The sequence below is a fragment of the Sceloporus occidentalis genome, unplaced genomic scaffold (assembly GCF_023333645.1).
Source record: "Sceloporus occidentalis isolate IW3139 unplaced genomic scaffold, rSceOcc1.0.p SCAF_5, whole genome shotgun sequence".
Classification (NCBI taxonomy): Eukaryota; Metazoa; Chordata; class Lepidosauria; order Squamata; family Phrynosomatidae; genus Sceloporus; species Sceloporus occidentalis.
Window position 1 is genome coordinate 105,795,206 of NW_028316985.1, and position 23,640 is coordinate 105,818,845.

Below are 23,640 nucleotides of genomic sequence, written 5' to 3' on the forward strand. Positions count from 1 at the left end.
CTTAAAAGTTCATACTAAAACCTAGAGGAAGTTTACACATGCACTGATATGGAAGCTGTCAGTTATCACTAATTGTAATGCTTACCATCTGGAAGGTGACCTGGGTGTGGCCTTGGTGGAAACAAAGTGTTTTGTAACTATCTCTGTGTTTATTTACATAATTTCAGGTTCCAGCCAACTATCACTTTCACTTCCATTTACATTCTAGGCACCTTAGGAAAGAAATCAATATACACTGAAAATGTTGCTCAAGAGGTATTCTCAACATCCCCCTTCCAAAGGAGCCAGGAGTCAGAATAATTTTCAAGAGTCATATATATATATAAATAGGACCTGATATAAGGATACTTGTGGGGTATGTAGTAATTCTCTCTTTGCATACAAGATAACAGGGGAGAGTTAAAAAGCAAAACAAAAATTATTATGACCACCTAGATCCAAACTGGATAACAGAAAAAATAAAGCTGGCAAAGTTTAAACACTGCCCGTTTGGATAAACTCTGCTGAGCCTAATCTTGCCTTAAATGGGGACAGAGGAAAGCAGTGGGAAGACATTTGGTTGATGAATAAGGCTTTGCTTTCTTCTACTATATAAGATGATATCTATTTTATTATTTTTTAAAAGTTTTTAAAAACAACTATCACTGCTACATAAATTTAGACTGTGTGTCTTGGAATTGTGTTCTGCAATTGCCTGATCTTTTTAAACAGTTGCATTCTTAAAGCAAAATACTCTGGAGAACACATCAACATTATTTACAGTTTAACTAGAATTTTTTGATGGAAGAAATAAAACTCATTTTTGCCCCAGGCTAGTCATTTACAATTGTCATTTGGGAATATCCCAAATTTCTGTGTAGTAACCTACCGTGCATACCACCATAATACTCTCTCTAATGTCCACTGGTACTTTGAATAAACAGTTGGCCTCCGCAATGTGGTCACATTTTTAACAGTTTAGATTCTGAGGTTTCCATAAAGCAGTCATCTTAATAATGATGATCACATGATTTAACAGCTGAGGGAAAATGTCAGCCCATAGAAGGAGGAAAACTCCTCCATATGTCCCTTAGCTGAATAAAAGCCGGAGTCCAAGAAAATAGAGCAGGATGGATACTTTAAGCACCATGAGAAATAAACATTAGAAACTAACCATACTAAGAATACTGGACCATGTTAGAAGATCAGATGGGTTCAGAATGCATGGCAACAGAAAGCCAAGCACACAGAAAGGAAATAAAGGCCTCATGATTGAATTCTGGATCAGAATCATAAAATCTGATCCATCTTGGATTAAGTCATCTTGGATCTCAGAAACAGTACCTCTTGGTATTGCCAATGGAATTCAAAGATTTAATCTGCACATTATTCAGAAGAAAGCAGTGTTTTTTGTCCCCATCCCACTACCTTTCCATGGTCATGTACATGTTTGCCATCAGGCTCAGTTCCTGTGTCTTCTTCAAAGATTTGGCCTATAGCAAAAATAGTTCATTTGTTGTTTTAACATATTTCTCAAGGGCATTATGTAGAATTAGGTGTCAAGAGTTCTGGACTGAAAAAAATCTATGGCTACTACATGTCTTTCTTTAGAGCCACATTCACCACACCACAGTTGGTTGGCTCTCTTGCTCCTTTCCCTCTCCTGCCTCCATTCACCAACCATATGCTTTCATATCTTGGGATTTAGCCAAGTGATTTTGGAGAATTACTCTACATTATCCCTTCAGAGAACATGCTTCCTCCCTCTTTCTGTCTGAGACCCTTTTGCCATTATGAAAAGTAAAAAGGCAAGTTCATACGTGTTTACACTGCTACAAAGTTGATGTAAAGTTCATAAAGGTTATTCTTAGTTCAGCTACTTATGTAAACTATTGATCTCACCAAGTGGCAGCTACCCTGCAGGACAGAATGGATGGGATAATTACAAGAGAATGTAACAGGCAATGAAGCTCATTTTCTGCCTCTATTGTCAAAAATTCAGGAAGAAAACATGAGAGAAATTATTTAGTATCCATTTATGATATGCTGCCCTCTTTCTATTTCACGACTTGTGCCTTTCCATTTTTTCTTTTGGTCCCAGCGTTTGAAGACCTAAGTGTGCTATATTTCACCAAAATACTTTTTGTCTTCATGCATTTCACTCGAGCAGAAACTTCCAAATTTGTACTGAATTTTGTTTTATGTTCGACAAAGTGGGCCTTGTATGCCCAACTAAAACACTACTTTCTTGAAACAGTGAATTTTTTTTTTATACACAAGAGTGGGGTAGGGGTCAAATGAAGGCAATCCCCCCAATACGAATTCTGGCCTCAAATGAATTTTCCCTCAGTCCTGAAATTTCTAGCATTGCAGTAAGTTACAACTTCAGTTGAGCATTTAGAAATACCGTTTGGGCATCCAAAGAGAAGTGGCAGGCAAAATTACCAAGGCAATCCAAACAGAAATAGAAGAGTGCTTGATGTGAGCAATTATCAATATCTCATTCTCTGTGATGCTAGAAGCTTGGAGACACAAGAAATAATTCATTTGGAGGAGATAGAATTCTTATTTAGACGTCAATGTCATTATTTTGTCCCCCCTCCCAGCAGCTTTGTTGTTGTTGTGTGCCTTCAAGTTGTTTCCAATTTATGGCAACCCTGCTACATCTCTGAATGCAGACATAGTATGTCTCCCCTGGTAACTGTGAATGGGCCAACCTAAAACAGCATGGGAACCAACTTATCTATAAATGATTACTTCAGCTTCTTGCATACAAGTTGCATCTTATGCCTTCCTTTTGGTAACCACAGATAAACAATTGACAATTTCATGGAAACATAGTGACTGTATATTGGACTTCTACTGTGCATCTGCAAGTCCAAAAGATGTAGAAAGCCATTTTTCTACTTCCCTCATGCATCCAACATTACTGTTGATGAATTTTAAGAGTTTTAAGGGGCATTATGAAAAAGTATACTATTTCTGCAGTTATACTTCTCATGTCTTTAAAATTCATCAAAAGTGGATGTTACGTGGTGGTGGTGATGGTGGTTGCTTGAAAGGTTATTTGAATACAGGTAAAATACAGGGATCAGAAGAGTTTTGGATTTCTTTGGATTTTGACATTCCTGTATTTGCACATATATTGAGATATCTTGGAGATGGGACCCAAGTCTAAAAAGAAAATTCATTTATGGATAATATACACCTTACAGATATAGCCTGAAGATAATTGTGTACAATATTTTTAATAATGAAATGAAATGAAAGATTGTGCACGTTGTCCCATTAGATAGCAAAGGTGTCACTGTCTCAACCAACCATGAAAAAAGTTTTGGTTTTTAGAGTATTTTGTATTTAAGGGAGATTTAAATGGTACTGAATTCCAATGGGAAGGGGGCAGGGTGGAAATATATGTCACACATTCTGAAGTGAAATTTAAATTTGTAAAGAATGCTTTAAAATGTTCTATATTCAACATAACTTGCAATAGCAGGATAGTTTTAAAAATATATTGTTCAGATAAATGTTTCATTCTTTAAAATAGTAGCATGACATAACTCCCGACCATGAAAGTAGTATCAATGCCAGAGAGAATTTTTAACAGACACGCAACATTTCAACCTAATTATTCCACTCCGAATTGGAGGCAAAAAGGGTTCAAACAACTTGGTATTTTTTGATACCAATCGCCAGAAATCAATTCATTCTCTTGATCTCATTGTCATGCCATGCTTTCCATGTTAAATTATTTTTTTATGGAACAGGTTCCAATTTACCATTTAAGCACAATAGTGATTTTTACTAACTTTTACTTCTGGTATTGCCAACTAGGACTTATGAAACCCATATGGAAATAATTTCAATTCCCAAACATTTGCACTCGGGCACTGCACTCACAACATACAAACAAACAAATAGGTTTAGTTTAAAGTTTGTTTCAGCCTTGAACACGTGAAACATGTGAGGTACCTGTCTATCCTTTTCGGAAGAAGAATGACAAGTGTATTACATTTGCTTAATTAATAAAATAAATTATCTGCTAGCAAGTGCAAACCATAAATAACAACACAAAGAAATGAGTGACCTTGAACACAATCTACTCAGAGCATACTGTGTTCAATAAGATATATTCCAAAAAGAATGAGGGGAAGATTACAGTCTTAAATGCTCTAAAAGTGTTTACCTTTATAGGAGAGCTTGAGTCTTGGGACATTTTGTTTTGACGTTCCAGTGACAGGCACAAGCAGCATTCCAAAGGATAATATAGCAAATATATGTTGCGTTTTGAAAGCTCCCATTCCAGCCCTATCTCTAGATATTGTTCTTGCACTCATGCTGAATGATTCTTCTGTTTTCTTCAGGAAATCCAGTGGATATCTGGAAGGAGAAATTAAAAATGTCATATTTTGCAAACTGAGTCTGGAAAGAGAAGCAAGTACTTTGTGTGAAAAATGAAAAATGAAGGAAAGCTAGAGGCAGATGCAAGGTCATGACATAAACAAAAATGAAGGATGGCGAAAGGAGCATCTTAGCAGAAACAATTTCATGATATAAACAAAGAGAAAACTCTAGTACAGCTAATTTAGGGATGGAGAAAAGGGAGTCTGGCATTGCTGGGTCTGCTTTAGTGAGTCAGCCCTGCAATTAGCCACCTGCCTATTCCCAGGGGTAAGACTCCTCTTTGTGAGTACTGTCCACATCAAAACTGAATGATAAATTTCTGAAACAATCTTCTGGAAACACAGTTATTCTGGATGATGCACATCAACTTTATATACAGAACTTAGATGCAGTGAACCCTCCCTAAATAAATTACAGCTGCAATTGTATGCATATTTATCTCAAAGTAAGCTCCATTGAACACAGTGCAACTTTTTTCCAACCAAACTGTTGAAGTGTCTAGCAATTCTATTAGTCAGTTTTTTATTTTGTTTTCAATTTACTCAAACTAGTGCTTTGTGTCTATGTGTGGTTAATATACTTATTTCTAGGAAATAGAACCAGTTTGAAACCATTTTAACTGCCCTGACCCAATGACAGGGAATCCTGGGAATTGTAGTTTATTGTGGGACCAGAGTTCTCTGGCAGAGAAGGCTAAACGACTCACCATATTACTGTTTGCAGAATTCCCTCACATTAAACCAGAGAAGTTAAAGTGATCTCAAACTAGATTATTTTTGCAATGTGTTTTCAACCTGGGACATCAACACACATATATTTATTAATACTTTATAAGTCATCGTATGACTGAAGACATTTCTCTTAAGGTTATAGTTTTTGAACCTGTAGAGTACATCTACCCACTGGGAATGTGGAAGGACAAGCAAGTTCTAGGTATGTTCAGTTCAGCTAGAATTGAAACTATAGTTAGGGATGTAATTATTTGATATTTTTTTCCTCAAAGGAAGGAACAAAGAATTTTAGAAATTTTCTTCCCAGTGTGATAAAGACTTCAAGAGCTGCACAGTTGCCATAGACTATGGGTAGATTGTGACTTATTCTGTGTAAAATGCACACATGGGTTGGAGGCTTGCATAAATAAACAGTATTTTCTCGGCAGAAAATAGAATTTTCTTTGCAGAAATTGTATATCCCAATACACATGGTGGCTGGATGAATATATATAGATGTGGACAGATGCAAACCTTTGCTAATTTCATTTTTACTTTTCAGACTGAAGAATTTCAAGTTTTCTGCCAGTTTAATAGGAATGCAAGAGTGGGAGTGATATGTAACATGTGGAACTATGAACAAGGGGGGTTGGTAAGAACATGATATGGGAGATTGGGAGCCTTAAATCAAGATTTTCCAAGGCCCTGAAATTTCAGGCCCCAAACCTGAAACCTAGGGAAGACCTCTTGTTACAAAGGTGATGATAGAAAGATCAGCCCCTAGTGATGCCATTAAGTATGATATCACATACTCTGCATGACCAAAAGATCAGCCTCTAGTGATGCCATTAAGTATGGTATCACATACTTTGCATGACCAAAAGCCTTGGGATAACTCATATATACAGACTACAGCCTAAATTTAATGACTAGTCCCAACTAAAATTTGGTCCCCTGATACAACATATGCAAATATCACTGATTCAATGGATCTGCTCTAGTTAGAACAAGCAATTGAATTTAGGCCTAGAACTGAAATGGTCCAATGAAAGCAGCCATGGGATGAGAACCTTCAAGACTGTTTTATTATTATTTTTAAATCACAAATTAATCAAATGAAGAACCAGCACACTTCTTCTCAGCTAAACAGTAATCTGTATAGCTGGTTACAAAATGAACATTCCCCTCCCCAGCACCACCGAGCATGTTTTATTTAGTGGAGACATTTGTCCTTTGTGTGCATCCCCTTATTTATTTATTTAGAAATACAATTTACATAGAGCAGAACATAAGAGGCCTCATTTATACATAAGGCAGCTGGTCAGCTAGTTAGGGCCAATATTTTCTCTCTCTTCATTCACCCTGAGCTTGGCTGTTGCTGGATGTTTATATCCTTACGTTATTATTATTATTATTTAATTGCATGCATCATCTAAGAGCAAAAAAACCAAAAACAAAACTCTTCAGCCTTCCCAGAAGATTAGTGCTTCAGTTTGTCAATGACACAGAACAACCTCCTGGTCATTAAGCCTTAGGAAATGTTCTTCCCTTCCATCATTAACTAGGCAGATACTCTGAGAATGAGTGAAGATCAAGCATCCTGTTCCATACTCCAGGCCAGCTCATTTACAGTTTCTTTTTTAGATGTTTATCAGACATATATTTTAAAAAAATGATCTCCTGCTTCTTTTTGAGCCGGGAAAACATTGGGTTTGGGGTGTGGCATGGCATGCATTTGCCATGACCCCAAACTATCAGTCTAAAGGGCAGCGTGATGCCACACCTTTAGGGCTATCCATTTTGTCCCTTAGTACAAATTCATTGTGGAACTGCAGACCACAGTTAATTGATGTATTATTTTTCCAAGCTATGTCAGAAGTAGGTTTTGACTGCTCATGATGTCTACAGCAACAGGGAGCTGTATACCCCCATGAAACTTTATATGTTGCTAGGCTGAATCTGACATTTAAATGTGACACATAGCACTTGGGAAAGGCTTTATGGTTTCTGTTGTTCTCAGGAACCTTAAAATATGAATGTAAACAGATTACAATTCAACCATAAACGTAGCTTGCCACTTTATCCTGGGTTTTCTGCCAGCCCAAATAAATCTCAACAATTCTCTGTCCCAATCCTTAAAACACTTTTCATTCATAATAACTGATAAGATTTGACATAAGAATAAAAACTTTGGTAGAATATTTTGTTTTATAGTAGCAATTCTACCTAACATGAATAAGTTTAATTGGTTCATCTCTCTCTTTCTTCATGTTCGTCCAACCTTGATTGTAATTATTTTCAAATAGATATCAATTTCTTTTAGCCATCTATATTCCCAAATATTTAACTTTGTTTTTAATTTTATATCCTGAGATTTTGCTTAACTCTTCTTCTTCCTTTTTTAAGTTCTTAGCAATCATTGATTTTTTTTTCTTTTGCCTCTTTTTTCACTTCCAATTATATTTTAGTTTTTAATACTTTAGGTAGTAGTCTCCTTACCAAATATTCCTTTAGCTCATCTTCAGTCAACCTTCCCCTCTTTTTGCTTCTAATTTGTTTAAGAGGAATTTTAAAATGTTGGTGGTCACTGCTGTTTAATCCTCAAGACCCAAACCATGGCTTGGGAAACAGCTGAGCAGGCTATGGTGGTTCCCAGCTCTCTCAGCTTTTCGTCTCGGGTGGCTGGCTAATATTCCTACCTTTTTTCTTCATCCCCCACTCTCCTTTAGGCTGGCAAAGAGCTCCCCATGAGCCCCTTCAGTCTCTCCTTACTGAGAGTGACTTTACCAGGTTTTTTTCTCCTTGGTTTCCCCTGCACAACCCACGGCTGGTTTGCTAGTGAAGCAAACTCAGCTCCGTCGCAACAGAAAGTTCAAAATAACCCTTGGAATTTAAGAGTCATCATAACTGCTCATTATAGTAATATAGGACTCAAGACATGGATCTCAGCATCGCATTAAAAATGGTCATCATCTTAATCGCTACCAAACAACATTATGAATAAAACAAATCAATCACTGTTATTGGTACTTTTACTGCATTAGTATCTCCTGGCTTAATTTTCATTTTGTTCGGAGTGACTATAGCTGATTGGAAGAAGGTCCCATGTTCAATCTGCACAAATGCCATTAAAAAAGGATAGTGGCTAATAGGCAAAGTGCTCAGCCTGAGATGTGATGTCATTATATTAACATTTCCCTGTTCCTTATGTAGCAGCCAAAGAGCAGAGGGGCTGCAAAAACAGTGAAATCCTAATATAATGAAGTCATAGCAGATCCCTCCCCCCCCCCAACTCCAGCTTCATGGAAGACTCCTATAATACATAGTTTGAATCTTATGTTCAAAGTAAACATTACTTGTATTAACCAGTGTGCAGGTCCATATGGACTTCTTTATCTAAAAATAATTGCAGAGTACCGATTAAGATAAAGAGCATGGTGCACAAGCAGAAGAGATGGAATAATCCTTTCATTCCCAGCCACACCTCTTAGAAAACACCCTTATCCAGCAGTTGATGAGAGCTTTTAGAAACATTTTTCAAGGAGGAATGTGGTGTGATTTTGAGTAGTTACAGCTGCAAAGGTAAGGAGTCAGCTTTAACTTCCTAAACTTTGCAGTCCTGATCTGGATCAGACTCACAATGCTTACATTTAAGAAAAGAAAAGAAATACTGTGGATATTAAATTCAACTTAACTATTAAGTAAAGCTGTTTTTTTCTGCTCAATTTTGAAACTTGGTAATTTTTATAAAATTAACACAAAGTATATTTTCTCTTTCCATTGATTTACATGGGACTTTTGCAGGCTAATACAGTGAATTTGCCCAATTTCAACCACTATTTACTATGGATAGTTTGTGCCCAAAGCACAATGAATCTGGAAGATGTTTTACAGGAATTTATAAGGAAGGTTGACAATTCATTCTCAAGGGTACTCAGCATCCCATAATGTATTGAGGGAAGAACCATCAAGCAAAGCACTTATAAAGCACTTACCAAGGTCAAGCTCAATTTGAAATGGTTTAGCAAAAGTCATTGATCCCAAAAGAGAAAGAGATATCATTAAGGCTTCTACTGAGTCAGTCAGTAATTGTTTTCAAAGTTGCTGAGCTGAAATGCTGTTCTGCCCAAGGGTCACAACTATGTAACAACCTGTCTTAACTACAGATTTAAAATATAAGTGGAAAGAGACAGGAAACCTTTGCTTCCAGGAAAGCTTCCACGTCTCAGTAGGAATGTAAAGAATATTCCCAAATGTTCTTATCTTCGATACCCCATCAAGAAATTCTCAACCACGACAAGCTTGTTCCATTTCAAGATGGGGAAGATTATGTATAAAACACTCTCCTAAAAACAAAATACCCTTAGTTTTTTACACGGATGAATTTTTCACAAAAGATCTCTTGAAATGTGAAAAATCATTATAAATGCTCAGGAGTGCACTGAGACCCTGTCATTGTCCTAAAGCTGGGATTTAAAGTGGCTTCCAATATATTTTATTTTATTTTTATTTTTAGTAAAAAGCAGCTACTAGGTGTGGGGTTTTTTTTTTAAAAAAAATCCAAACACCCACAATATTTTGTACATCTGGTCATTTCTAAGGTTTGAATTATTTTTACAACAAATCTCCTCGCAACCAGAATACAGTCTTCAGTCCAAACCTTTGAAGATTGGTAGTTCTGATATTACAACCAGTCACATACTCAAATAGAAGCAAGGCCCGTTGCTCCTACACAGGTGGGCAGTAACTTGGTTCATACAAGCTCAGGGAGATAGAGGAGGGCATAAATTCTGGAGGATTCCATTTTGATTGGTTCCCTTTTCAAGATTCTTCCATTGGCCATGTAAGTTACTCGGCCCACAGTAAGGCTCACCATAATCTTGCACGGGAAAGCAAAAACCCTGTAGGAGCCAAATATAAGGGTGAGGCTCACGCATTCTCAGTAGTAGAAAAACTCACTCTTCTGACTCTGAGATTTGGCCACTGCAGCCTCATACTTTTTATCTACATGACACAAAAGAATCATGAATTTACTAAATTAGACAGAACACCAGACAGACTGTATCTAGGCCTGTCCAAATCCTGTCTCATGAATCTGGTCCTAAAATCTTGCAAATGGCCAAGATTCTTCATTTGCACTAGTGACATTTTCACTGTTTTTATGAATGGCACCCAAACTGCCTGTTGAGTCATCCTAGGACAAAGGAAGACACTACCTTTCCAAGAAAAGCAAACTCTCCACTCTGCAGACTGAAGTCTAGGGGATATATCTCTTTTAACCTCATATCATTCTATATTTCTCTTAACCTCCTGTTTCTCTTCCTCCAGTCTTCACTTGCCTCTTCACTTTTAAGTTCAGTAGCAATACCACAAAACATTTTGATTCCTGTAGAAAATTAGATGGCAAAATGAGTCCATGCAGCTACCACAACCTGCAGAAAAGCATCCTAATGCCACCATGCAAATCCTAATTTAAGATGAGAAGAGACAGAATGTCTGTTGTGAGCCAGGCATTAATTCTATTTCCACACGTTTCTGATGGATTAAGCCAGGATATTTATATTTCCACAAAGAGATAGAAAAAAACAGTAATGTGAGAATGACCCAATCAGGAAAAGTACTGTAGAGAGCAGAAGGGCAATTTTTCAGACCTAAGTTATTCTATAGACTTTTTGATGAAGATTTATTGACCAGAAGGCAGCAATTGAATATTTCTGTGTTCAGATGAATGTGACATGGTTAGGATTCTGACGATGATCAAGAGTTATGCATAAAATGCATAGATGGCATAATACCTAAGTATATCCAGGAGAGTACAACAGGTTAGTGTGGTATAGTGGTTTCAGTGATAAGATATCTCAGGAGGTGTGTTGTCTGCCTGGTGTTCCATTTTGATGCTCCAGGGGACCAGGAATAAAATCCCCACTTAGCCATGATGACACACTTGGGCAAGACACTCTCTCAGCATCAGTAGAAGGCAATGCCAAACCCCTTCTTGCCAAGAAAACTCCATGACAGTTTCACTTTAGCTCATCCTAAATTGGAAACTATTTGAAGGTATCTGATCTTACAAGATAACTAGGATTAGAATCAAAGAATCATAGAGTTGGAAGAGACCACAAGGACCATCCAGTCCAACCCCCCGCCATGCAGGAAATCACAATCAAAGCATCCCTGACAGAGGGCCATCCAGCCTCTGTTTAAGACCTCCAAAGAAGGAGACTCCACCACTCTCCTAGGGAGTGTGTTCCACTGTTCAACTGTTCTCACTGTCAGGAAGTTCCTCCTAATGTTGAGCTGGAATCTCTTTTCCTGTACCTTGCATCCATTGTTCCTTGTTCTAGTTTGTGGAGCTGCAGAAAATAAGCTTTCTCCATCCACAATGTGACACCCCTTCAAATACTTCAACAGGGCTGTCATATCACCTCTTAACCATCTTTTCTCCAGCCTAAACATACCCAGCTCCCTAGGTCTTACCTCATAAGGCATGGTTTCCAAACCCTTCACCATTTTCATTGCCCTCCTCTGGACACACTCCAACTTGTCAACATCGTTTTTGAATTGTGGTGCCCAGAACTGGACACAGTATTCCAGGTGATGCCTGACCGAAGCAGAATGGAGTGGCACTATTGCTTCCCTTGATCTAGACATTATACCTCTATTGGTGCAGCCTAATATCACATTTGGCTTTTTTAGCTGCCGCATCACACTGTTGACTCGTTCAACTTGTGGTCTAATAGGACTCCTAGATCCCTTTCAAAAACATAGTCTTGTTAAACCAGTGCAATACTTTACATTACTCTGTACTGAAATTCATTTTGTTAGTTTTGGCCCAGCTTTCTAATCCATTAAAGTCATCTTGAGTTTTGATTCTGTTCTCTGGGGTATTAGCTACTCCTCCTAATTTGGTGTTATCTGCAAATTTGATAAGCACCTCTATTATTTCATCCAAGTCATTGATAAAGATGTTGAATAGCATTGGGCCCAGGACAGAACCCTGTGGCACCCCACTAGTCACATCTCTCCAGGATGAAGAGAAGCCATTGTTGAGCACCCTTTGGGTTCAGCTGCTCAAGCAATTACAAATCCACCTAACAGTCACACAGTTTAGCCTGCATTTCACCAGCATGTCTGCAAGAATATCATGGGGGACCTTATCAAAGGCCTCGCTGAAATCAAGATATATTGTATCTACAGCATTGCCTTCGTCTACCAAGCTGGAATGTTATCAATAAAGGAGATCAGATTAGTCTGGCATGACTTGTTTCTCAGAAATCGATGTTGACTTTTTGTGATTATGCCATTGCTTTCTAAATGTTCACAGACTTTGTGTTTAATGATCTCCTCCAGAATCTTTCTTAGTATTGATGTTAGAGAATTGGACAATAAATGTTGGGATCCTCTTTCTTTCCCTTTTTGAAGATGGAGACAATGTTTGCCCTGTTCCACTCTGCTGGGACAATTTGTGTTCTCCAGGAGTTCTCAAAAAATATTGCCAATGGCCCTGATAAAACACACACTACATCTGACATTTAACATGGCTTATTGCATATTTCACTTGCTTATTCCATAACAAATCCTTTGGATTTAGCATTTAACATGTTTTAACATTTAACATGGCTATACTGCAAAGTAATATTTCACTATTCCGGGCATAGCTTAGACTGTTTGAGTGCCAAATCAAAACTACATTTCCAGAACCCCATATCAATAGAGCCATGGTAATTACAGTTGTGCCAAACAAGAATGTGTGGCAGTGGTGGCCTTAACCCCTCCTTCCCATAATATCATCATCAACACCATCACCATCATTGCTACCATGTGAGAGCCAGCATGGCATATTAGTATTAGCCTTAATGGAATACAACTCTGGGACAAGGGTTCAATTTCCAACTTAAGCATTAAAAATCAACTTGGTGAGTCACACTCTCTCAGCCTCAGCCCCAACCCACACACACACACCCATAGGCCCAGAAAGGGTTGCGAGGCCTACTGGGCCCTTGGATCTCCTTGCCGCTTCCTAAAGCCTGCCTCTGCCATGCTCTCTCTTCCAAAGGTAAAGTTCTTCCTCCTCTGGGCTGCTATCCCTTGTGGGAGAGGCTGCAGGGAGCAGGCTTTCAGCTTCTTTGTCAGGCCCAGAGGAGGAGGGACTTTTCCATTCTACAGCCAAGAGAGAATGGCAGCTGGCCTGCAGTAGAGGTGGGGGAGAGCTCAGTTGGCCAGGGCCTAGAACATGTTTTTAGAGCTGGGCCGGGACATTCTCAAGGCTCAAAAACCAGAAATGTCCCAGTTAAACCGGGATATGGCAACGCTACCCTCATGAAACTGCAGCCCATGATCCAAGAATCAAAATCATTGTCAGCAGCACCATCTGCGGAGGCAGTTGTTTACATCCACTATTTTCTTCTCTCTTCCTGGACCATGCCTTTCAACTGCAAGAAGAAATGAGATGGCAACCTGTACATCCAGCTCTTTCAGCTTCCGACCTAGAACCTCATAATCCCTTATGTTATTCTGAAGGCTGTGCCTTGTAGTTTTATTGGTTCCCTCATGGACCAAAAGGTAATGGTCAGTAGGCTTGACAAGTCTTGTCAGCCTCTCTTTGACATCATGGGGGACAACACACCTCCCAAGACATCGTACCACTTATTCTGAACCCCTCAGCAAAGAGTCCCCCACCAGCATCACACACCTCCTCTGAGGCTTAGCAGCAAATATTCCCTGTGGTGGTTCTCCCAGGGTTCCCTGCATTGTCCCTGAGGACTATCTCTGCCACTTTTCCTCATCATCCCTGATAAGGGAGATAACTTCAAGTTCTTGGATGGGGGCCCCTGCAAGGAATATCATGTGCTGTAGGCTATATGTTGGAGGATGGAGCTAGCAAATCACCACTGGGTATTATTTGACTGAGAAAATCTTATGAAATTCATGGAGTCATCAAAGGTTAATAGATAAACTGAAAGTGTGTGAGCGCATATGCGCTTGTGCATGCACACACACACACACATATGGAGACAACTACAATGGTTGCTGACCTACTTGTTCCCTACTTAAGGAAAAGCATTCTCTGTTGGGAATGCCTGTTTCCTATACATACACATATATCATAGAAACACACAGGTCTCCAGCATTCTCTTCTCACAAGGGAATGAACTTTGTAAGAGAACTAACCTTGTAAAACTTTCTTCCCACTTGGGGAGATAGGGTGAGTAAAACATCCTTGTTCTTACCATGTCATCAACCTTCTATTCTTCTATTAGCTCCTAATATTAGGAGGTGCTATTGAGGAAGATGTGTGTTCAGCTAACAGGAATGCTTTCAGAGATGTTATGTTTTGTCCAACTAGGTCTTGGATTCACATTTTTATAGTCAATTGATACAATCCAGAGAAAGCTCTTATGCCTCAGCCCCATGGATTGTGGTAGAATACATGCACAACAAAGCTTTTGCTGGATAGTACCCAATGGATAAGAAAATATATACAGGAAGAGTACACTGCAGTATGGCTATTTCTAGATGCATTCACATAGATTCCCAACTGAGATTAATTCATTTTAAAAGTGTGTCTGGATTCTCCCTACAGAGAAATTGTGACACATGATGCTTACTCTCCACTTAGGAATGATTATCTCACACGGAGAAACATTTTTTTCCAATCACAGCCTAAGAACTCAGCTCATCATTAGCTTTGCTATTATGTAATCATACTTGGTTCTCCTGGATCACTTGCAGGAAAGGAAAGAGTTGGCTACACACAATGGGAAGAAAGAGAATGAACGCTGGACTCTTTTGTACTGGTTGTTTTTTCTCCTTTTAGAATACAAGAACAAGTTTGCTTTACTGAATTTATTCAATTTTTATTCAATTAAACTTTTTGTATGCCTTCAAATTGTTTCCAACTTATGGCGACCCTAAGGCAAACCTATCATGGGGTTTTCTTGCAACATTTTTTCAGAGGTGGTTTGCCACTGCCTTTCTCTGAGGCTGAGCACATGACTTTCCCAGTGTGTTTCATGGCCAAGTGAGAAGTCTAACTCTAGTCTCCAGAGTCATAGTCCAACACAGATCGCTACACCACTCACTAATTCACTAATGAGGACTGATGTAAAACTGAAAAATATTTTGCCCTGATCTTTTTTTCAGAACAAAGCATATGCAACACATGATAGTCAGCTACAAATCAATAACCAATTCCAAAAAATATAAATGTAAAGTACTGATGTAATTATTTCAGTGTTGGTCCAGGACCAGGGTTTAAATGCCCTCTTGACCATGGAAACCCACTGGACTGCACTTAGGCAAGTCACACTCTCACAGACTCAGAGGAAGGCAATGACAAATCCTCTCTTTTGCCAGGAAAGTCCTATGTTAATGTCTCCAGAAGTCAGAGTTGACTAGAGGGCCCATAAAAACAACAAGTACAACAAGCTGGATACAATCCACTAATGCAGAAATGCCTGTTGTATTTACCTTTCACTGTCCTATGGATTCCCTCTCAAGGAAGGTTTTCTTTTTAGTATAGTAGTGATGAGACTTATTTATGAATCAGGAACTTCATTTGAATTTTGCCACTTTTAGGAGGTAATATAAGCCAGGAGTCGGGCACTCACTACATAAGGTATGGGAATGGAGTTCATCCAGCTTTCCCAATGATCTCTTGCTCTCCCAACAAACCCTTCATAGGTTCTCCAGACAATGTCATCTTCATCATGCAATGCTGTGTTTTCTCTGCCACTCTTTCCACTGTTTTTTTAATTTCTATATTTTTAAAAAAACCTACATTCCTTTCCAATTACAGAGAAAAAGTTGTAAGAGCTCCAAAGTGTCTCTGACAACACTTCTTCTCTGCCATCATTTGTATGTGGTAGAGGTACAGAATGGAAAGAATAGCACCAAAAGATGAATTGCTGTGCAGTCCGTTGTTGTTGTTGTTGTTGTTGTTGTGTGATTTCAAGTTGTTTCCAGTTTATGGTGAATCTAAACAAACCTACCATGAGGATTTCTCAGCAAGATTTCTTCAGATGAGGTTTGTCATTGCTTTCCCCTGAGACTGAGAGCATATGACTTGCCTAAGGTCACCCAATGGGTTTTATGACCGAATCTCCAGGATCATGGCCCAACACTGAAAACACTATGCCATACTGGCTCTCCCACAGTGGGCTTAGGCTCTCACTCTTTTCAGAAACAGACCTGACTCTGCTCACTACTGTTTACAGTCCTTGCCTTGACTGACTTTCCATAGTAGCTCAACAGCTTTTCATATAAGAGGAAAACGCTCTCCATTCTAGATGGCCTTTGTTAAGAATCTTTCTCTCTCAGCTTCAGTCCCCTCACCTGTAAAATGGGGGATAGTAAGTGAATTACCTTGCTAAGGATTGAAACTAATTAATGTATATTGTATTTATTTACTTAATTTATATCCTGCCTTTCCCCCCAATACAGAACTCAAGTCTGCTCACATTATGCCTTAAAACAAAATACAGTTAAAAGAATAGATTAAACAATAGATTAAAGTTAAAACAATTATACAATCACTTCAAAAACATTAATTTAAAACAGTCATTACATTTTAACAGCCTTTTAAAAAGAAATAATTAAATTAATCATGAAGAACAAATATGACTTAAATTTTTTAAAAAAACCTTCAGTTAAAATGCCTTCTGCAACAGACGGTTAACACGCAAAAGCCTAGGTAAACAGAAAGGTCTTTGCCTACTGGTAGAAAGAGAGCAAAGAGGAACCTTCCCCATAGGAGGGAATTCCACAATCTGGCAGCAGCCACTGAGAAGGCTCTTTTCCATATTCTTACCAAACATGCCTGGGATGGCTGGTGGTAAAAGAAAGCCCTCCCCTGAGGATCTTAAACTCAGGCAGGATCATGCAGCCTTTCAGACAGTTTAAAAGGCATCTGAAGTAAAGTCATATGAATAATCCAAAGTGGAGCATAACTGTTGCAATTGGAATTAGTACTGCTGTTTCATACCCCCCTCCCCAGCTTTTGTGACCACGCTACTGCTTGCATTGCCTTTTCAATTGGCTAGATCCAAAAATGGAGCAGACCAAGTTGTCAGCTCAACATCTGCCCTTATCTGTGTTTAGACTGAACCTCAGCAGTGTTTTGAGAATTTGCTCAGCACATGTAAGACAGTAAGCAATTCTAGCAACAGTCACTAAAACTGGAATGCTAAGTGAAAATTAAACAACTTGGCCTTCCCTTTAAACACATTTTAATATCTCAACATCAAAAAAGTAAATAAGGCAAGACAGGGCTATTAAACACAAAAAAGGGGGCTGGGTCAAACCCACAAACTACAAAACAACCCTTTTGGGGCAAAACTGTGCCATACATAAGAAGCTTTTCTAGAAATAATATATAGTGGAACAAATCACTTTTTGACCTTGGCAACAGCAGACATTTTAAAAACTTGTATCACATAAACAGCACCCTATGAAAACTCAAGAGAAGATATACATTTGTGAGCACAAAAAACAACAGACATAACAGATTACAGAGAGGGATTAAAGACAGATGAATTTAATTCAAAATTCATACCCATTTTACCACCCATGTGGTAAATACTGTAACAGAAAGAAAAGGCCATATTTTCTTTCTCAACATCAGCCTCAGGGGAGAAAATACTTGTTCACATGTTGATGTGATGCACATCACATAGGTAAGATCTGACCTATCCTAAAGACAATACAAAGCAACCAAGTGAAGAAAAACCGCTAAGTTTATCAAGTCTTTTTAATTTAGTTTTAAACTAATCAAGACATTTCTTCCAGGGCTTGGTTTCAAAGTCACCAGGTGAAATTGAGTGGGGCATTTATTTGTCACACTTTGGTGCAGGCATGGGAATCATGCCCTTCAGATGTTGTTGAACTGCAACTACCAGCTTTCCTCCTGGCTAGGTCTGCTAGGCTTGTAGCCCAAAAAGGTCTAGAGAGCTGAATGACCCTACCCTTTTCTAAAGATAATTCCATTCCTTTCCTTCCAAAAATCTTTAAAACAATCTGCACAATAGCAGTTGACAAAATTATTTGTGAATGACGGGACATATTGAGACCTTACAACTGCCATGTGTAGATCCTTCAGAACATTTTCAAGTATGGGGCATAATAACATTTGAAAGCTGTTCACCCTGTGAGTGAGCCAAGCTATCTCATGCAGTCCTGACAGTCATTATGCCTGGAACAGACAATCCATCCAGTAAGCAATTTTAAGATGTTAGGGATACAATTAGTCCCACTTTGAGACTATAACATTTTAGTCAGCTTTAAATAATAGTAACTCAAAATTCAGGTTTGCATAGTGACCCCAATAAAACCCTTCATCAGACCCACTCAGGAACAATATCATAGTCTTTATTCTTTTTAAACACTAGTATTTTTCATGTTGTAAGCCCCACTTCCCAGCACTTACCTGCCTGCTTTAACTATAAACACAGGTTTTACTATAGGTGCACACAGATAGTAAAGGGGAAGCAAGGTAAAGAGTTCTGCAAGCTCTGACTAATTAAAACTTTTTAATTTTGAACTTGAAAACAAGCACACAGAAATAATAATCACAGAATAATATATGGCTCCCAAATGCTGCATTTTACATTCAAAACTCCCCTCCCAAACAAAGGAGTTAAATATTTGCTAGTATAAATACTTCAGAACTGAACCATCATAAAATAAAGCACCACAGCAGAACACATAGCTCTTGCTCTTATCCAAGCAAAACTTTTGGAATGAGGCAAACAGCAAATTAAAGACTTCAAAGACTTCAGAGTTATCCAAGCTAAACATTGTATAGAAAGGAGTAACCTATAGAATACCTTTTAATAAAAGGTTATGTGCCTTCTACAAGCCAGAAATGCATTTTGATTTCCAAATATCCGCATGAAATTGTGGACAAAAACAAACCTAATTGGACTTGGAAGGTTGTATACTTTTTCATGAATAAGCTATGTTATGTCAAATGAAAGACTGTTTATCCTAAAGCTAACACACTTTGATATGTCTTATAAATCAACATCCACCACATTTGTGAAATCCAAATATGACAAGTGTTTTAAAAACGCCAAACCACTAACACAGTGATTTACACAATTTCCACCTTCAAAAAACCTTTTCTACATCAGTTTGTCTCCTGAGAAAACCCTGCCTGCCAGCCAGCCAAAGAATTGCTTCTGCATTTACATTTGCCTAACACCCCCTCAACCATCACGTTTCAGAGCAGTGGTAAACAAATATAAATAATAAAATACTGCTGTGGTATTCAGAGGTTTGTGAATAAATGTTCTCAAGTTCATTTATATACCACCAGAATCATACATATGTATGTATCTTAGTATAAGTCCCTATTGGGCTTCATACAGTCAAATGAACTGAAAACAGAACACATCTCAGTACTTCATGTAAAATAGCTTCCCATACATCTGGGATAATTTTCTTCACAACACAGTGTGTGATCCCCTCATGTTTTGGGTTTCTGGTTAAAACTGTTGAAACTATATTGGACCCTGCATCTCTGTAGACTGCATTTCAAGTGGTTGGCTACGTTGCCATATACATTTTTACTGGGCCTAAAAACCTACAAACAACATCTTGTGTTCCTGTTACACTTGTACTCCCAGTGAAAAAAATTATCCTTAAAGATCTCACGCTCAATTTATTACACTTTGTGGTGCAATAAATACCGATGTAACATACATATTCCTTATGAATTTTTTGGGCTGTCTGGAAATATAAATTAATGCAATAGCAGTGTGATGTATAATTTCATGCAGAGGATGACAAATTTAGATTCTGTTCTGGCACTCTTTATAAATGCTCGTCCTTTAAACTCTAAAACTAATTCTGCTTGTCAAATCTCAAAAAGAACATTTTAGAACTTTAAAAGAAAAGTAATTGTAATGGTCAAGGGAAATCCCCAATGAAAGATTAAAATATAAGGAGATGAAAATGGGGTAATGCAGAAATTTACACAATTGTGCCCAGTGTAGTGATAAATTCCATGAGATGGGATGAAATGCACTGGAACTTCTGAAGTTGAAGGGCAGCAAATGAAAAGAAAGTATTTGGACAGAATAAAGCCACTGAATTCATGTTTTTATTTTAGTATGTCTTAATCATTGATAATTTTCTTATTAAACGAGGGTTTGATTTTAACCAAGTACTGTGATTGTACATTGTGAGTGAACAGTTCTGTTCAGTTTTTCAAAACTACAATGGGAATGTGGCATTCTGTGAAGAAGACCGTTTGAAGACAATTTAAAAATGTTTCATAGGCTGTGCAAACCAAGCCCATTTTGAAGAGACAGAAACACAAAACAAATGAGCAGGTGCCTTGAAATCTCCATCATCAGTCAGCATCTGGGCAGCAGGCTGAACAGCCACATATGTCACATGCTCACAATCTTGCCCACAATGGTAAGGTATATTGTATTTCCATTTAAATTTTAGCAATTGTTTCTAGCTGCATATATGGATGGCATTAAAATGGAAAACTTTATATGAATCTATGTCCTGTTGTTTTCTTCAGTACTTCACTCTTCTTTCTTAACAACAGGAAGCATAAGTAGCAATTCTGGCATTCTGACTGTGTTGTATGTAAGTTCTTAACTACAAGCAAAACTGTGTGTGCATGTGCATGTGCATATGCACACATGTGCATACATGCACTCACACACACACACACAAATGTGCGCCTTCAAGTCATCTATCAACTTGTATTGATCCCATTAATTTCATAGGGTTTTTTTTAGGTAGGGAATACTCAGAGGTGGTTTTACTATTGCTGTTCTCTGAAATACAGCCTGCAGCACCTCGTATTACTTGGTGATCCCCCATTCAAGTAATAACCAGGCCGGAGATGTATCCTGACAGAGGGATGCAAAGGAACTATGGAGTACTGTCACCCTGAGTAACATCTCCTATCTTCTCAATCTTGTAATCATTTAATAATAATCATACGACCAATCAAAACAAAACTGAATGAGCCTATTAGATGTTCCAAGAACAATGTCCAATCAATAGTTCTTGTTTTTCAGTAAGCCAAAATGTGTCATTCTCAGAGACCTTTTGATGTCAAAACACAGCTAAAGAGTCAAAATCCTTCCAAAATAAAATTATCTGTGCAGTCACTTTTCAGCTGCTTTTGAGAAGTGGCTACTTTCAGTATCTGTAACTTTCTCACAGGAACACAGATCTTCCTGTGGGCTGGGAACAGAAAGGCACTCTTCATCTGAGAGCAACAGAAAAATCATTGTTAGCATTTGACTGACATTGCCTACTAACGTTTGATAAGTTTGCCAGTTGAAATATGCTTCATTATACCCTTTGTATGTTTTACATCTTATTATACTATTAAATCAATGGACATTGAACCATGTCCAATTTAAAGACCACAGGACATGGAAATAAATTTAATTCAATTTTGCTTCTGTCCCTTGAGTGCAAGCAATTTCTTTCTAATCACTTTTGGGAACCTTAAAAAATGTTAACAGGCCAAAGTAATTGGCAATCTACTAGTTATCTAACAGCAAAGGAGATGAAAGAAAACAGGAAATTGACAGATGAAAAGAAGTTGTATAAAACAGTTGCACAAATACATTTGACTGAAAATGCAGCAATGCTGCAAATTAATGTGTATTGCCAGGAGGCAACAGGTGAATATAATAAGTTGCCAATATTTGACTGATGCTTATCTAGAAGGATAAAGAGTATGCATGAAGCTGAGAAAGAGACATACTTTAAAGATAAGTCATGGAAGTTTTATTTATTGTTGTTTGTTTATTTCTATTTATATCCTGCATTTTCTCCAGTTAGCTCAAAATAGCTATATGCTAGAGTTCTCCTCCTTTCCACTGTATCCTCTTAATAAAGCAGTGATGTAGGACGAAAGACACACTGACACCTGGGAATTGCAGGTTGCTGGAGGTTTTTATTTTAAGTAACATTTTAGTGGGTTTTTCATGCTAGGTGGCCGTGTTCTGGAAGAGTTTATTCCTGACATTTTGCCTGCATCTGTGGCTGGAATCTTAAGAGAATGGTGGAATGGAGGTGTGTGGAGTATATACACTGTGTGACCCTTAGTTGGGGGAAAGTGATTTACATGTTAATCTGTGTTAGCCTGTTGGTGAATGGCCAGGCCTCAGGGTAGGAGGAATATAGAATCATAGAGTTGTAAGAGACCACAAGGAGTTGCAAAACAATGGAGAAATCAGTTTGGAAAATTTACCTTTTTATTACAGATCCTAGAGTCAAGTACCTTTTCTGATCTCTGAGACACATGTATGATAGAAAAGCACACATAACACTCTTAGACATGAAAGTCAGAGCAAAAACAATGCCAAGACACTCTAAAGGGTGGTGAGAATGAGGTTTTAAAAAAGCCTTTTTGCAGGCAAACAAAAATTTCAGGACTGATTTTAGCACAGAATGAAGTGGCCATTTAAAATCAAAAGGCTTTTCAAAATAAATATTATTTGCATAAATGGTTACTGGAGTAGACAATTTGAACACTGCCCACACTACCTATCCATGTTGCCCTGTTACGAGCTCCATAAACTATAACTACTTTTTTTAAAAGCCAGGTGGACCTATACTAAATGGTTGACAGTTTCCTTTTGACAAGATTACTCATGATCCAGTGGAATTTCACTCAGATTAGGCAAGGATAATACAAAGAGATTTGTACTAAACTGATGGAAACAGAAGAAGAAAATTAAACTACCTGCATCTACCAAGTTTGCTTGTTTTTGAATAAATGCCTAGCTAATAAAAATTCTAATATTTTAGAGCACTGTTAAGTCTAATTTGTAGGTACATCTGTGTTTCTTTTGAATCTTGGCCAAATTCCTCAGATTATAACTCTTATTGTTTTCTTTCTATTTTGGCAGGGATTTAAGGAAATTTGATCATTTATTCCATGCATCTGAGGTGAGCACAGCAACAGGCGCATTGATCAAAATATTCTCTTATCTCCAAACATTTATTCAAGTTCCAGTTATCTGTTTTATGTGCATCTTGCTCAGAGTTATTGCTGTGAAGATGGTGCTGTTGTAGATTAGCTTTCCCTGAGATTTTAAAAGATGGCCTTGGGGACCACACCAAGGTACAGTCTTAACAATGGAATCAGGACACAAGTTTATTTATCAAAAACAAGAATGAAGCAGAAGCTGAAAAGATAGATCACTGAATACCAAAGTTAGGATTGTCCGTGCCATCTTATTTCCAATTTATAGATATAGTTATAAAAGGTGGGCAGTGAAGAAAGCTGATAGGAAGAAAATCAACTAATTTGAGATGGACTGCCAGAGATGTTCTATGGTCTGCTAAAAAGACAAATCAATGCTTCCTAGAGCACATCAAGCTTAAATTCTCCCTAGAAGCCAAGGTGTCTAAATTGACTGTTGTACTTTGAACATAAGAGAAAACATGACTTACTAGAAAAGACAATACTGCTTTGTAAAGGAAGAAGGCAGTAGGAAAACAGGAAAACTTCATTACATGTAAATAGACTCAATCAAGGGTTTGTAAGACCTGAGCAGGGTTG

General features: G+C 38.0%; 1 protein-coding gene across 2 annotated transcripts in view; it reads right to left on the minus strand.

Moving 5' to 3' along the window:
• Nucleotides 1-23,640, minus strand: part of LOC149312621 (semaphorin-3D) — a 173,049-nt gene that overhangs the window by 110,684 nt on the left and 38,725 nt on the right. For both annotated transcript variants that reach the window (XM_089525017.1, XM_089525016.1), the window contains exon 2: nt 4,166-4,359. In XM_089525017.1, the coding sequence (XP_089381143.1) occupies nt 4,166-4,316 (151 nt within the window). In that variant the 5' untranslated portion in view covers nt 4,317-4,359. The remainder of the gene's footprint in view (nt 1-4,165; nt 4,360-23,640) is intronic.